The sequence below is a fragment of the Propithecus coquereli genome, unplaced genomic scaffold (assembly GCF_000956105.1).
Source record: "Propithecus coquereli isolate 6110/MARCELLA unplaced genomic scaffold, Pcoq_1.0 Scaffold149, whole genome shotgun sequence".
NCBI classification, from domain to species: domain Eukaryota; kingdom Metazoa; phylum Chordata; class Mammalia; order Primates; family Indriidae; genus Propithecus; species Propithecus coquereli.
Genome location: NW_012139302.1, coordinates 2,448,523 through 2,465,200, shown reverse-complemented (window position 1 = coordinate 2,465,200; position 16,678 = coordinate 2,448,523). Strand labels below are relative to the sequence as shown.

Here is a 16,678-nt window from a genome sequence, read left to right as displayed (position 1 = left end):
GTGAATGAGAGAGCCCTTTGAGACACAGATCTGAAGAATAGTGCCCTGTAATATAACAGGACTCAGGTAGGAGAAAAACAACATAGTCGCGGCCAGGAAGCCAAGGATCCTTTGAGAAAATATATATAAAACATATTAAAAGCACATTGTGGTGTAACAAGAAGTTCTTCACCCTGGCTGCATGTTCGAATCACCTAGGGGGCTTTTAAGACATACTAGTGTGCAGATAATCCTCATCATGGTGGTAAATCTCCAACTTCAGCATTACTAAGAGATAGAGGAACTGCAATTGTCCAATTAACTATACATAGAGGGAAAACAAAAATTCCAACAGTGCGCTCACCACAGGCCTGCAGCAGCTGCCACAAACCAGTGGGTGCAGAAATCAGGGCAGAAGAGTCCCAAAAGCTTGGGGAAAAGGGTGGAGGGGAACAGAGGACTTACAAAAAAAAGTCAAGGCCACTCCCCAAAGAGAAAGTGAAACATTATTTACAACCGGAATGAACACTGATGGGGACTAAGCAGTCCGCAGCCCTGGCCCCAGGTGGGGGCCTGCAGGCGTGCAGACCAGTGGGCGGACGTGGAGAAGCAGAGCTCCTGGGGGAGCGTCAGGTACATGGAAAGGAGGAGGAGGTACTCCTGGATGACAGGCAGCGCATGAAAAGAGGAAATAAAAGAACAAAATTAAGGATCCTGCAGAAAACAGGAGCTAGACATAAGGACTCCTTCTCTCTTTTCCCTGCCCCACCAACATCATGCATCAAAGAAACTGTGCAGAAAAGAGCTGAACTGACAGAAGAATCTGCTCTCGATGTGGTACCTAACCGTGGAATGGACAGGAACAGGAACAAGGCCACTTCCAAAGGGAACGAGTGCTAAAAGTCAGAAGTTAACCTTCAGTTTCTCTGCTGTGGTCTTCTCCCATCCAAGCACTAACCAGGCCCGCCCCTGCTTAGCTTCTGAGATCAGAAGAGATCGGGCACGCTCCGCGTGGTAGAGCCATAGATAGCTGTGGTCTTCCCTATAGAACAACCATGACATTGACAAAAACTCTAACACAACGCTCAATATTAATTCAATATTCTCTGACATGTATCTGGGGATATGGAAAATTTGCTGAATCAGAAATACAAAAACTAGGTAGAGAAACCAACAAAAAGTAGGAGGCAATGAAACCAGAGCTGAGGAAACTAAGGAAAACAGAAGAAGAGCCTATCAGTAATAAAGAACAGATTATAAGGCACCCAAAAGAGAATGGGTTCAAATAAAAACTTAATGAAGGATACTGAGTAAAAGAAGGAAAACAATCAAGAGAAAGAAAAATGAGACAAAGACAACAAAAAAGGATCAGAGAGAAGGAGGCTGAAATGGAAGTAGCAAAAGAGGCCAAATTCTGCAATTATTGGTGTAACTGAGAAGAAAAAAAATAATGGAACAGAATATTTAAAACTCTAATCCAAGAAAAAGTTCCAGAGATAAAAGAAGAACTGAATCTACACATCCAAATGGCCCAGGGGGGTACCTGGGAAAATTGACCACAAATTATCAACTCTGAAACACGGCTTGTAAAATCATTAAAGACTTAAAAAAAAACAACAAATCCTCAGAGCCTCCAGGCAAAAAATAATAATAATTTACAAAGAAGAGAGAATTAGATCGGCCTCAAAAATAACATGCAAAGCGAGGAAACAGTGGAACACTATTTTAAAGAAAGCTAAGGAAAAACAAGCTGCCCTTCCAGTTTCAAGGTCATAGAAAATCAGTTTTGAATGTGCCAGAATTCCAGGAATATTGGACACAGGTGCGCTTGCTGAGGAATTTATGGGAGGGTGAGTTTTACCTAGCCAAAAGATTTCTGGGACCAAAAGGACTGACAGAAAGCACTTCACATATTTAATTGTAGAGCTAAGACTAAAATAAGCGTTCGATCCTGGGTTGATAAAAGATGTAAACATTATATATTGACAAAGTAGATCAAATGCAACTGAAAAGATGGGAGAAGGGACAAAAGGAGGGAAGTAGAGTGAGACTGTTGTACGGGCAATACGTGGGACTCAGGATCAGTTAGAAAAGACAGATAGGAAGAGGTTGAGAAAGAAAAAATGGGACTAAGACTACTATGAAAAGTATTAGCATAAAAGGAACCACTAGAATAAAAATACAAAGCTTCCAAAAGCCATGAGGACCTCCCCCATAGAAAGACACAGAAAATATAATACATTGAGCAATTACAATGTAAGATACGACAGAATTGAGAGCAAACTTAGCAGTTACATCAATAAAGCTGAATGGGCCTAACTTGCCTATTAAAAGATTTTCAAATTGGCTCATAGAGCAAAAACCCAACTGTGTGCTGTACGCAAGGGACACACTTAATGCAGCCATTTTTGAAAAAGCTAAAAATAAAAGGGGTGAACGAAGATTCACCAGGCAAATGGAAACAGTAAGACAGCAGGCGTTGCAATCCTGATGCCAAAGTAGACTTCAAGCCCAAACCAAAAAACATAAAAAGAAAATTTAGAGCTGTAACATGGTCCTGGAGCATACGAAAGAGCATCCAACATTACTCTTAATAAGATAAATGCAAATGGCGGCGATGCCGTTCCTTACCCATCAGATTAACCACACTCGAGTCCCCCCAAATCTCATTGATGTTTGGCCTGGGACACTACTACTATAATTCTATGTGGCAGCACTTCAGTTTTGTGTGAATTATCTATTGAGTAATCCTCAGATCATCTGGAGAATCCTGTTAACGTACTTGAATTTAAAAGCCAAGATTATACAGCATAATCTTTTCATAGTTCTAAGATATGCATATATATCTAATATGTATCTATGTTTATTTACGTATATATATATTTAGCTTTGAAGCTTTTTTCATTAGCTGAAGCTTGTGATTACTACGATTGAAGGTTGTCCTGGAAGTGAAGTCTCATACAGTGCCATGCATGAGAAAGCTAGGTTTCACTGCATTGTCATTAGAAATGTACTGTTGCTGGGCACGGTGGCTCACACCTGTAATCCTAGCACTCTGGGAGGCCAAGATGGGAGGATTGCTTGTGTTCAGGAGTTCAAGACCAGCCTGAGCAAGAGCAAGAGCTCAAGACCATTTCTACTAAATACAGAAAAATTAGCTGGGCTTGATGGTGTGCACCTGTAGCCACAGCTACTCCAGAGGCTGAGGCAGGAGGATCATCTGAGCCCAGGAGTTTGAGGTTGCAGTGAGCTATCATGATGCCACTGCACTCTACCCATGGTGGCAGTAAGACTCTGTCTCCAAGAGAAAAACCTACCGTTATATTAGGGTTAACCACCGCCCCCCCCCCCAAACTAGCTAGCTACTTGTCTTTGGGTCAGGCAAAATGGAACTGTAGCTTATATATTTAAACTGTCACGTAGCAGTTATGTCTAATCGTCCCTAACAGGGCGAGGGATATGAACGTTTTAGTCTCACGAAAACAGGATACCCTTAGATGAGTTTTAAATGAGTTTGTTCATTCATGCTGCAGAGTGACATGATGAAATGATTTTGATTAATTTTCTGGCTTAGTGTTTTAGTTTCAAAGGTTGCAATCTTAAACAAAAATGCACTGGGCTGAATCTTGTGTTCACCTGAGACCAAGGACAACACAGCAAAAACAGGGTCAATGTGTTCTCAGACCTTTGGAAGAGCAGATATTGCTGTGAATTGAAGGTTTGTGTCCCCCCTCAAATTCCTATGTTGAAACCCTAATCCCCAGTGATAGTATGTGAACGTGGGAACTTTGGGCGGTAATCAGGGTTAGATTAGGCCTTGAGGGTACATGAGGGGAATGGAGCTTTTTCTCTCCATCCTGTGAGGACACAGCGAGGAGGCGGCCATCTGTGAACCAGGAAGAGGACCTGATCCTGTACTTCCAGCCTCCGGAACTGTGAGAAATTAATGTTTGTTGTTTAAGCCACCCAGTCTATGGTATTCTGTTACAGCATCCTGAACTATTAACAAAATAGATAGGCTTTCCTAATGAAAAATTATGTACCTATGACATTTTAAACTATAGAACAGTGGTTTTCAAATGGGGGTGACTTCCCCCCGCCCCAAGGGACATTTGGCAATGTCTGGAGACACTTTTGATTCCTGGTGGGTAGATGCTGCTAAGTAAATAGCCGACAATGCTCAGGACGGCTCCCCACAACAAGGAATTATTCCCTACAAAATGTTAATAGTGCCTAGCTTAAGAAACCCCGCTTTAAAGATAATTGTTTATCATCTGGTCTTAATTTTCATTTCCCTGGAACTTTTTTCTTTTGTCAAGTTTGGGACAAACTTGAGGACCAAGATATGGCAGCACAATATTTAGTCCAGGTGGAAACTGTTAATTAGGTCAATGAAACATTTTACCAGCAATGGGAGATGCTAGTAAATAAGATCCCCAATTTCCTGCTCAGACTTGCAACTAAGAATTAATTCAAGTTAATCCACAATAGGTGTGGATACTCGACACAGGATTTCTTACTAGTCTTTAGTTCACTAAATACCCAACACTGCGACCATGGAATCATTCACATCAGCACAATGGCGCTCCTCCAAGCATGAATTTATTTACATGAACACACCATTTTATACAAATTGAAGACAAATCTTAGAGAAGTGTTTGTCCAGACATGCCTTCCCCATTCCCTTATTTGTCCCTTCCATTTTCATCTTCTTTTGATATCATAAATAAAATTGGAGACTAGTTAAAGGAAATTGAATCTGTCTCTTTATCCCCACACCCAAAATTACTTAAGACTACTTAATGTCCAGTTATCCTTCAAAGAAAAGTCTTGCCCAGGGTTATTTTATTTAATTTATTTATGTAATACAGTGTAGAAAGCTATCATGTCATAAGCAATGATTCTGTACAATCATTCTGCAGAAAATTTTTTGGGAGAATTTCTTGGTAATTTAAGACCAGCAGAGCGTTCCCCCCTCCCACCCGTAAAAGTGCTTACAATGAACAGGGATTCTTTATCAAAGACCCAAAGATATGTGGACAAAAAAAAGTTCAAATTCTCAATGCCTAATGTGTGCACATAAAACAGGCACAAAGAAACAAACGTGTATCCTCTTAATTCCTATATCACAAATATAGCAGAAGCAGCAATCTGTACAGTAAAATGCAACCATGGGGAAAAAAAAATCCTCTAAAGCAATTGGAATACTTAAAAACGTTTGACTTTAAAATGCATAGTGATCAGGAAAAGAATACTTAGGCAAGAGAAGCAGCTAAACTCCCACGTTCACATGAAGCATCCCCCATCGATTCTTAAAGCATATTTCAAGTAGGACTTAATTGGGTCACAAACCACAAGAATAATATACAACTGGCTAAGGGGCTATGTGATAAATAATCAGGAGAGAATCTATTCATGCACTAGTTTGATACAGCTAAATTCTTTACAGTACACAAAACCCATTAATAATGTAGTGTAGAGACCAAAATGTAAAGCGAGAGAGAATACATTACTGATTTGTGTATTAATTCAAGTTCAGGCATCTACTTGTGTTACAGCACAGCTGTCAAAAGGCGGTAATGAGTAAATAATAAAACAGGGGTTTGTTTCTTTCCACGTTATTCTATAAATGAACACCGATGGGTAGTGAAGCAATAGTTTTGCTGTCCAACTTCGGAGGCTGCTGTGGCGGGGGTCTAGTTCTGCATCTGCTCAAAGAACTTGTAGGTTGGATTTTCATAGCCGTTCTGCTGCATCTTGGATAGGTGGCGCTCCTCTGGGGTCACAGCGGCGTCCACCTGAAAAGCAAGGACGAGGAGAACTGAGTAAAAAAAGTCCTTTAAGAGTGCACATGTAGAAGCGGTAAAAAGGTAAGGTGCACAATACTCTTCTTTGCCACAATTGTGGAACACAGAGGATTTTTTCCTCTTTTTTTTCTCACTTTGACATCTGGCAGCAGAACGCCTTTGCCCACCAGTTGCGCAGATGCTCCATCGGGCCACCAGGTGGCGCTGAAAACCGTGCCGCGCCGGCTCAGGCTTGCCAAGAGCTCATTGGTGGCTTTTATTCCCCAACCCAACAGAAACTGGATTAAATCGAGCGCGATAAGTAGCTTTTTCTTCCCTGTTGGCTTAATAAAGGACAAACAGCCTCGATGGAAGCCTGTTTACTGCGATGGAAGCCTGTTTTACTTGAAAATGGTGGTAAGAGTATCGTGGAGAGATTCTGCAAAGCAGACTGTATCTTGGGTGACTCAATCTATGCTGAAAAAATATGCAACCTCCTGGACTGCTGAACTTCTTCCCATGCTCATTTTAATCTGTCCCTGTTTGCATTAGATTTTACTGTGTGTTAACATGTTAAAGAGGTCTGAGAATCATTTAGTTAAAATAATGCTATATGTATACCAAAGTGGCTATTATTTGGCACAGGAAAAAAGAAGAATCTAGATTATAGATTCTTATATACATTATATACATATTTTTTTTTTTTTTTTTGAGACAGAGTCTCACTCTGTTGCCCGGGCTAAAGTGAGTGCCGTGGCGTCAGCCTAGCTCACAGCAACCTCAAGCTCCTGGGCTCAGGGGATCCTACTGCCTCAGCCTCCCGAGTAGCTGGGACTACAGGCATGCGCCACCATGCCCGGCTAACTTTTTCCATATATAATATTTTTAGTTGTCCAGATCATTTCTTTCTATTTTTTAGTAGAGACGGGGTCTCACTCTTGGTCAGGCTGGTCTTGAACTCCTGACCTGGAGTGATCCACCCGCCTCGGCCTCCCAGAGTGCTAGGATTACAGGTGTGAGCCACTGTGCCTGGCCAGATTATATATATTTTAAACTGAGCATTAATATACTATAGAAGTATGTTCAGCTAAAGGTTCAAAAGATCCTCTCTGTTAGTATGATGGTTTACCTCTAATGTCAGGCCAGTAATTATAAACTTCTCCCTCCGCATGTCGTGGTTACACAGAGCTATGTGGGCATTTATTCTCTGAGGATCTGGCAGGGTACTTACCCCTGTAATGTGGGCAGTGGCTGTTCTTGTTTCTAATATATTTGTTATACCTTTCCCAGTGCACAAAAGAGAGGAGGTACTTTACCAAACGAATACAAGTTTAGTTTTTGTCTTTTAAAATTTCTCTTCTGCAAAACCATGGGAAGATGAAGAGAATAAACACAAATGTCATCAGAAGTATGTTTTGCATAGAAAAGTTAAGCTGTACCATACAGAAGATTTTCCTTCAAAGGGATAGTTCCTATTCTGCGTACAATCAAATTGGGCTGTCCACATCATTCCTAGGAGAACACTGCAGGCCTGTTCTCCATCGCTGAGTGTTGCCAAGTGACATTTGGCCCCTTACGCAGCTTTTCCCCCTGACACAGCCAATCTGGAATGGTTCTGACCCCACACAGCGTCGACCCTGAAGCCAGTGAAGGAAAAACACCAGAGAGCACGTGGTGTCCACACTGACACCAGGTCTAGGGATGGAGCTGGATATGCCATGAATAGACCACACTGGCTAATGAATAACCCGACTAAAAGACCTGTCAATGTATTAAATAATCAGGTTCCCCCACGGTCACTTTGTACGACCCCACTTCACGGATGGATTCACTCTTTTTACCCTGGGCAGGAGGTAAAATTATGACCTTGGCTGATTTCAAGGCAGCTGGAATAGGGAGACATGCAGCCCCCTCATCCCTTGGGACAGAGTGTTGCCTCCATTACGTGCCCTTCAGTTCCCATTCGTGGACAAGACGGCATGCCGCTGTGGAGCCTTTCCGTCTGCCACCTTGTCAGGTCTGCCTGAGTTCCGCAGCCGCCTCCTCAGGTTATTCCTAAGACAGGCCTGGGCATTTCCTCTTAGAACAATGCCACCAACAAGCTCTAACCACGGCTAGTACTCAGAGGACACTGCGCAAACGGAGGCTCAGCATCACTGTCCTTATGGGAGTAATTCACAGATGTTTTCCCCATCCCTTCCTCTTTCCTTTGATCTGCACCGTTGTCAACAGATGAGGTCACCTGGCTTTAATCGGCAGTTGTGTAATTAGCCACAGGCTTGGGAGTTAAAACACCATCATTAAAGATTAGCAGCAATAATGAGAGATTTCATTCACTCTCCACATCCGCTTGCCAGGAAACATCCTGTCTGCAGCAGTGTGCCATGTGGACTTGGGCATCTTTGTTGCTCTGTACCACTTTGTAAGCGAGATTTCAAAGAATGCTGGGTTTAAAAAAAAAAGAAAAATTATCTCACTTAGGAGATCAAGCACAAACGGAGTGTTTCTGAGTGCAGAAAAAAACCATAATGCTGCCTGATAGTTGGAATATTGTACTTTCATCTCCTCCAGGAGGCACATCAACCTTCCTACGGGCTGTCAACAATCATTTGTATTCATTAAGGGCAAGGGAGCACCTGGCAATTTGATAGTTTTTTTCTCCTCTTCAAACTCCAAAGCCAAGCACTTAAGAGAGCCCTGCCAGAGATGCGAGGCTCAGAGGCTGGTGTGTGCTCCGGGCTTCTAACTCTCCTGTCTTTTCTTAGCCTCTGTTCTACTTGCTGATCCTCAGTACCCTTCGCCATTGAGGGGGCAGCTACATTGTGTCATTCCTGCCATGCGGCAGCGTGGCCCTCAGACCCCAGGGGTCGGGAGCCCTAGGACAAGGGATTATCTTTACAAAATGGCACCTAAAGAGTTTGGATTGGGTCTTTTAATCTCCAACCCCCTGAAAGCTAGAAATGAAAAACTGAGTACTCCTGTCCATGGATAAACCTATCATTAACGAAAGAGTACCAGGTAAGGGCAACCTTCCTCTCCAGCAGGCTCATCAACGTCCTCCTCATGGCTAGGCTACCGCAGTGACATGTTCACCACCATGCGAACAAAGACCAGCCCCATGTGACCCTGTGCAGACCTGGCCTCTGCATGAGCACCGAGATACCATTTCCTGTAAGGCAGAGCTGGGGGAGGCTGCAGCCAGCGCTGCTTGTTTTGGAAGGAAATGATAAAATGACAAAGTCAGGGACAGAATCTCCATCGTTCCTCCAGGCCGGAACGTCTGTCATTTGCTGGGATGGAAACACACACGCATACTACCTCTAAATAGTCTCTCCCTGACTGCCTGGATCAGACGGCAGCAGTAACTGACCTAGGTCTTTGTTTAGCTCTCGGTGCAGGGCACCGTGTCTTCCCAAGAGACCCAAGGTCCCCTGCGCAGCTTCCACTGGCGCCTGCAGACGACACCCTGCAAAGAGCTGAGCCCAAACAGCCAGATCCGCCCTGTCCTGAAGTACCTGTGAGTAGAACTTCTGAATCCTCTTAGCCTCATGCATCCCATCCCTCCCTGCCTACTCCTTTCTTCCTGCACTTGATTCTTGGGCACCATTTAGTCCTTCACTATGTCCAGAGGAATTTATAGCTCAACTATCAGATCGCGGAGATAAAATCCTGTTTGGCTGCTCTTAGTTTCTAGGTCTCCCCCATCATACCACCTCTGGCGTATTTACTTGGAGGAGGAGCAGAGAACACCACATTTAAATGTTCATGTCTAGTAACCAGCAGGATGGGTACTGACAGATGTCCCTTTTTATGGGCACTGATTTAGGCCAAACCACAGAATGCTGGACCCTAAGATGCTCCATGGTCATGGAGGTGGACCAGATAAGCGAAGGCAGCTCAGATAACTAAAGCACACATTATCACAACAGAGCCTCACAATATTAAAGGAGCCAGGAATGTGGGAAGGAAAAGAAAAGCAAAGAAAACAGCAAGGAAATTTTCAAACTAGTGATTTATCCCGCCCAGTAACCTCTCAGTATTGGTTTTCTGCTTAACTGTGTATATGTTCATTTTCTTAATTATGATGCCATCTCTTTATATTTGTGTATAACTGTAGAGTAGTTAATTATGTTTATTGCCAACATCAAGCAATTCTTTAGGCAGGCTCAGGAACTCCTTTTCTATCCCTTCGTAATCATTCCTAATGCTTTCCTTGGATCTTCCCATTTCTCCTCCTGCTGTTCACTGCAAGCCGCCTGCGGATTCTGGGTCCCTCCCCACCCCCCACTTTTCTTACCTTTGCTTCCCACTCAACCCAACCAGTCTCCCCAACTGCCCCACAACACCCACGTCAGTGGCTGCCAGGGGTCTCTATTCTGGTGGGTCAACTTCTTGCAAGGAAGAAAGGACCTCTAAGGACATATTTTTATCAAGTCACCGGAATGACAGCACATTCCTCAGGAAAAGTCATATGCCACAACTCCGTAAAAGCTAATAAGCAACTCTCTTCTTATTGAGGTCACTAATGAGATGACCAGGGGTGGAGGTGGGGAGACTTCTGGTGTTTCAGTTATCAGATCTGTGAAAGGAAAACTTGTTCTCATCCTACAATACAGAGAATTTGTGCTCCCATCTTCTTATTAAAGGTGATGTCTCCACCTGGGAGGAGTAGTGGAAAGAGGTACTGTATATATTTTCAAATATCCAGTGTCCATGTACGTCAGTGTAGAAAAGTGCCATTTTCTACTAAACAGAACCTGGGGTCCGTGGGCTTTGTAGAATCACATTGAATCAGGAGCAATGGTGGATAATTGAGCTGGCACTAAGATTTTCAGGCACCACAGGGATACTATGACGTGGGGGGCACATTTAGGAAGCAGCATGAGAAAGGGCTACTGCTTCACTGCTTGAGGCGCAAACAGAGCACTCTCATCTCCTTGAGAAAGCGTGGCTAATGGCTTACAGAATGAATCTCTGTTCTTCTGGCTAAGCAAATCATTAAATCAATATTTATTGCTTATTTTTTAAAAGCAAAAACGAGCAATTGCTCATTTCCAAATGGCTAACAACTCTACCAATAAAAATACAGTCACGCGCTGCGTAATGACGTTTCGGTCATCCAAGTGAAGGACAGCATCTGCAACGGTGGTCCCACAGATTATAGGCGAGCTAAAAAATTCCTGTTATCTAGAGATGTCTTGGTGATCCTGACCCTAAGCAGGACTAGGCTAATGTGTGTGTTTGTGTCTTACTTTTGAACAGAAATGTTGAAGTTTTGTAAAAGGAAAAACTTCTTTTTAGAAATAGAAAAAAGCTTATAGAATAACATATAAGGGAAGGAAATATTTTTGTACAGCTGTACAGTATGATTGTGTTTTAAGCTAAGTGTTATTACAAAAGTCAAAAAGTTAAAAAATAAGTTTATGAAGCGAAAATGCTACACGAAGCCCAGGTTAATTTGTTATTGAAGAAAGAAAAATATTTTAAAAATAAATTTAATGTAGCCCAAGTGTACAGTGTTATAAGGTCTACAGGAGTGTGCAGCCATGTCCTAGGCTTCCATACTCACTCTCCACTCGCTGACCCATAGCAATGTCCAGTCCTACAAGCTCCATTTATGGTAAGTGCGCTACACAGGTGTACCATTTTTTTTTATCTTGTATATCCTATTTTTACTGTACCTTTTCTATGTTTAGATTCACAAATACTTATCGTTGTGTTACCCTGCGTACAGTATTCGGTACAGTAACATGCTGTACAGATTCGTAGCCTAGGAGCACTAGGTGGTACCATATAGCCTAGGTCTACGCCTCTGAGGTGTGTAGTAGGCTATACAATCTAGGTTTGTGTGAGTACACTCTATGATGTTCAAACATTAGGTGATAAAATCGCCTAATGATGCATTTCTCAGAATGCATCCTGTCCATAAGTGATGCGTGACTATACTAGGCTCATTTTCATTTCTACATTTTTTCTCCCTAGGGTTCCTATCTCCGTGATCTTCTGCAGGAATCTTTCATTCTAAAAATGAGAGATTTCCTGGAGACTAATGTTTCCGGCATGACATCTTCACATACTGATGGGATTCTGTCCTGAGCGACCGAGGCCAGTCCAACTGGAAATGTTTATTTACTCATTTTTGTTCTTAGTAAAGTGGGGTTACTCATTCATGAAGAAGGTTAACCAGAGCTGGAGACAAAGGTATCTGCATACACTTGAGTGTGAGAGGGCCTTTTAAGGTAGGCAGAGGATGTTCGCAGAAGGATCCCTTCCATTCAGTGCAGATGCTGAAACGGTTTGAGAAACGGTGCTCTCAAACCCCACAGTGCTCTCTCCCGCCACAGAACATGCTGGGGGTGGGACACAGCTCTTGGTGTCCAACTTCTACCACCCCAGCTTGATTGCACCTTTTTGAGGACAGGAAAGGGGACTGTCACCTTACCTGGAATTCTATTCGAACACTGCTGTGTAGGCTTGACATGGAGCTGAACAAAGGGTGGCTTACGGAATGGACAGACACAAAGGCCTTGAAAGGAAAAGGGGACGGTTTCCAGGCTCTTGACAACATCCTTCTTTAAGGAAGAAGGAGATGAGAGGAAATAAACAAAATGAAACACAAAACGAGGTGGGTGCTCAATCTAGAAAGGTCTCTAGCTGCTCAAGTGGACAGCAAAATGAGTGTCTATAAAAAGAGCTGAACCACTGTCCTTTCCCAAATTTTGCTCCTACAAGGACAACTCCTGGCTTAAAAATTATTATTATTATTATTTTTTTCAGAATCTGGGTCAAAGCATCACTTTCTTCTCCTCTGACATTCCAAGTCCAAGGAGACATTTCTTGGTAACTGACCAAAAAGAAACATTTAACTCAGGCAACTGGAAGAACACTTAAAGCCAACTAGTTATCTGGGAGACAAGAGATACCATTTTCTACTCCCTGAGGTTTGCTCAGAGAACTAAAAGAAGGAGGGTTAATACTACACGTCCGTCATTCTCAAACTGGAGTGCACGTCTCATTTAGTTGCAGAAATTTCCTATTTGGGGCTTCTGTTTTCCTAGGTCTGGGGTAGAACCTGGGATGTGTCCTTTTAGAAAAGTACCTGGTAAGTCTCACACACAGCCAGGGGATCCCCCGGTAGAGGCTGAATCGTGTCCCCCTCAAATTCCATTGTTGAAGCCCTAACCTGCCAGTACCCCAGAATGTGACTGTGTTTGCAGATAGGGCCAAAGAGGTAATTAAGAGGTAATCCGATATGAGTGGTGTCCCTATAAGGAGGAACCAGGACACAGTAAAACCCAGAGGGAAGGCCATGTGCACACAGCACTCTGCAAGCCACGGGGAGTGGCCTCAGAAGAAACCAATCCTGCTGACACCCTGATCTCCGACTTCTAGCCTCCAGAACTGTGAGGGAATAAATTCCTGTTGCTTAATCCATGCGGTCTGTAGTTGTCTGCTATGGCAGCCCTAGATGGGCTCCTTGGCCTTGGGCATCAAGCACAGGGACTTTGACTGATAGACGTTCTGCAGACACGCAGCTGCTTGGTGGGCAGATTCATCAGTTCAAGGCCATTAAAAGATACAATTATATTAAAGAAATTAAAAGGGGCTTTTGAATAACTCAAGTATGAAAACCTTTTTATTTGTCCAAACATGGAATTAAACTGACACTAACGAAAACACATCTTACACTGTTTCAAGGGACACAAGCTTAGATACTACCACAAAAAGAGCGATGCCCCAAACTTGATGATGTACCCACTCTCTAGTTTGTGAATCTCTCAGCTCAGTTCTTTTCCATCCTGCTACCTGTTGTTTCCTGGGTATCATTTATCACACTGCTCTTCAGCATATATATACCAGTAGGGAAATAAGACTCAACACCGATTTCCATCAGCAGCTCCTGTAATCAAATAGTCTGTGGACATTTAAGTGCTAAATAAAATGAGATTCCTGGCTTTGCCACAAATTTAATTTATTTAAATTATTTCTGCCCTGGAAATATCTGGACTTTTCTCTGATGGAAAAAGCAATGGGTAGTATGCGGAGAAATGCGGAGAACTCTGACCTTAATTTGACATTGGGCAAACACTTCTGTTTTGGCCTCAGTCTCTCTATGTACAAAATGATAAGATCAATTTGATCAATCATTGAGATCTCTTTCAGTTCTAATAGTTCTATAACTCTCAAAAATGTATCAATTCACACTCTCAGTTAAAGACAGTTTTCTAATAAGTTGTATGTACTGTGAGATTTTTTATTTTCTCCCCACAAAACAGCATTTTAAAGGCATAAAAAGAATTTACCTGTAAATTTCCTTCCTTCCAACACGTTGAAACTAAGATATTTCAGGTGTAAGTGCAGGGTAAGAGGTTGAAGAACATATTAAACAACAATCATGCATGTTTTGCTGAGCTGTTTGGTACAGTGTGATTTCTTATGAAACTTGAGTCCGTACTGAAAATCAGTATCATTTACTACTACCTGGTTTTACTCAGAGGCCAGATTATTTAAGACAAAAGAAATCCAGGAAGAAATGTGTTTAGGTTTTTTTGGGAAAAAATAACCTCCCATTTCCATTTTTATTTCTAACTTCTGATACTGTTTTTATTGTTTTTGAAAAAAGTATTTACAATGGTCATCATAATTTTTTATACCATGCATCATCATTTATATTCTTTTCATAATTTCAGTACAAATTATAAGTTAGGATAACAACACACAATCTCAATGCCTTGATCATAATATTTGCAATAAGTTAGAATGAATGAAAACCAAAGCAAGAAAAGAACAGCTGTAACTTGAACATCACGGAGGAATCATTTTTTTTCCCCAAAGGGGAAACACTTAGATAATTCTTAGCTCTATGCTAAGCATAATTTCCCTCACAGTTAGTCTTCCTTTAATTCCCACTTGCAAACATGTAGCCAAGTTTACCTACCTCCACCACCCCATGATGGATGGATGTGTACTGTTTCTTCTTCAGCATCACCAAGGTGATGACAATCACTGTTGCTATGACAACGCCGCCCACCATGAGTCCAATGATTGCACCTTTGTTTGAGCCCACATCTTCTGCAAAGAACACCTTGAAAACAAATCAAGAAAAAGGACTGTCATTGTAGGAGACATCTGGACGAGGTATGTGAAAAGTGTCAGTATATTCTCTGCCCTAACTCAATCTTCCGCTGTAAATTTGAGTTGGCTGGTCACGTATTTGGTGCTTACTTGAAAAAAAAATCACATTTTCTACTTCTTAAGAATGACAATCACCGTCTATAGAATGATGTCCAACATGTGGCTTCCCCAGTTAGAAGAAGTCTACTTTCCCCTCACATGTCAAAACAGAAGTCTGCAGAAACCTGAAACCCTTTGACAGGTGGAACATTTGGTGAGCAGTGTGAAGGTAGCTCTTGGATCTATCAAAAGCTAGAAAGGCATGGATCATGATGATGAAAGGAGGTCAGCGTTTTCCCAGCCACGGCAGGTTTAAACTGGGCGACCTGATACATGACTCTAAGTGACTGTTCTTAGATGCTTTTCAAACCTGCAGATGTCCTAATTTCCATGGAGGGACACTTTTAACACATAGGAATAAGCATTCTGAAGCAAAGGAGTTAAACAAAAGAAAAAAGACATCTTGTTATCTACTTCTAGCTACAGTAATTCAGTAGGACTCTAATTAACCTTGAGCGGCATAATGCTTTTTAAAGCATAATGTCATTTCAAAGGGAAGTACAGGCAACTAGAATTTTAAGTCATTCTTAACTCATGCTTCCTTACTACTGTGTCCAGAAACCAAAATTTACAATGTTGCTTTATTCTAGCTGTTTGTTCGACTTAAACATAAAAAGAATTTGGAGAACATGGTGAAGAAGAAATGTATTCAGTATGCTATATTTATAGCACTACATTCCTTCGTAACTGTTTATAAAACAGTATGTGCTCACTTCAAGTCTATATCACATTTTGGTAATTCTGACAGTATTTCAACCTTTATTATTATATCTGTTATGGTGATCTGTGATCCGTGATCTTTGATCTTATCATTTTAATTGTTTTGTGGTGCCACGAAACACACCCATATAAAACAGTGAACTTAATCGATACATGTTGTGAGTTCTGACTGCTCCACCAACCAGCTGTTCCTCTGTCTCTCTCCCTCTCCTTCCGATTCACTGAGACACAGAAATATTAAAATTAGGCCAATTAATAACCCTACAATGGCTTCTAGTGTTTGAGTGAAAGGAAGAGCTACATGCCTCTCATTTTATATCAAAAGCTGCAGATGTGGTGGAAATAGCAAGAGAACTAAAATTAGATGGGACTGAATTGTTGCAATCTCATGGTAAAATTTGAATGGATGGGGAGTTGCTTCTCCAGATGAGCAAAGAAAGTGGTTTCTTTAGATGGAATCTACTTCTGGTGAAGATACTGTGAATATTGTTGAGATGATCACAAAGGATTTAGAATGTATCGTAAACTTAGTTGCTAAAGCAGTGGCACAGTCTGAGAGGATTGACTTGAGTATTGAAAGAAGTTCTACTGTGGGTAAAATGCCATCAAACAGCCTCATATGCTATAGAGAAATCTTTCGTGAAAAGAGGAGTCGATCAATGCAGCGAACTTCATTGTTGTCTTATTTTCAGAAATTGTCACAGTCGCCCCAACCTTCTGCAACCACCATCCCAGTCAGTCAGCAGCCACCAACACCAAGGCAAGACCCTCCCCCAGCCAAGAGATCACGACTCACTAAAGTCTCAGGCGATTGTTAGAATTTTTTAGCAATAAAGTATTTTTAAATTAAGGTATGTACATTGCTATTTTGGACATAATGCTACTGCACACTTAATAGACTGTAGTATAAATATAACTTTTATATACACTGGGAAATAAAAAAATTGTGTAACTTGCTT

At 41.8% G+C, this 16,678-nt stretch overlaps 1 protein-coding gene across 4 annotated transcripts in view; it reads right to left on the bottom strand.

The window, feature by feature from the left end:
• Positions 1–4,563: 4,563 nt before the first annotated feature.
• APP (amyloid beta (A4) precursor protein) overlaps positions 4,564–16,678 on the bottom strand; it is a 269,005-nt gene continuing 256,890 nt past the window's right edge. For all 4 annotated transcript variants that reach the window (XM_012640140.1, XM_012640141.1, XM_012640142.1 and 1 more), the window contains 2 exons: positions 14,704–14,850; positions 4,564–5,777 (listed from right to left, as the gene is read on the bottom strand). In XM_012640140.1, coding sequence (XP_012495594.1) covers positions 5,676–5,777; positions 14,704–14,850 — 249 coding nt within the window. In that variant the 3' untranslated portion in view covers positions 4,564–5,675. The remainder of the gene's footprint in view (positions 5,778–14,703; positions 14,851–16,678) is intronic.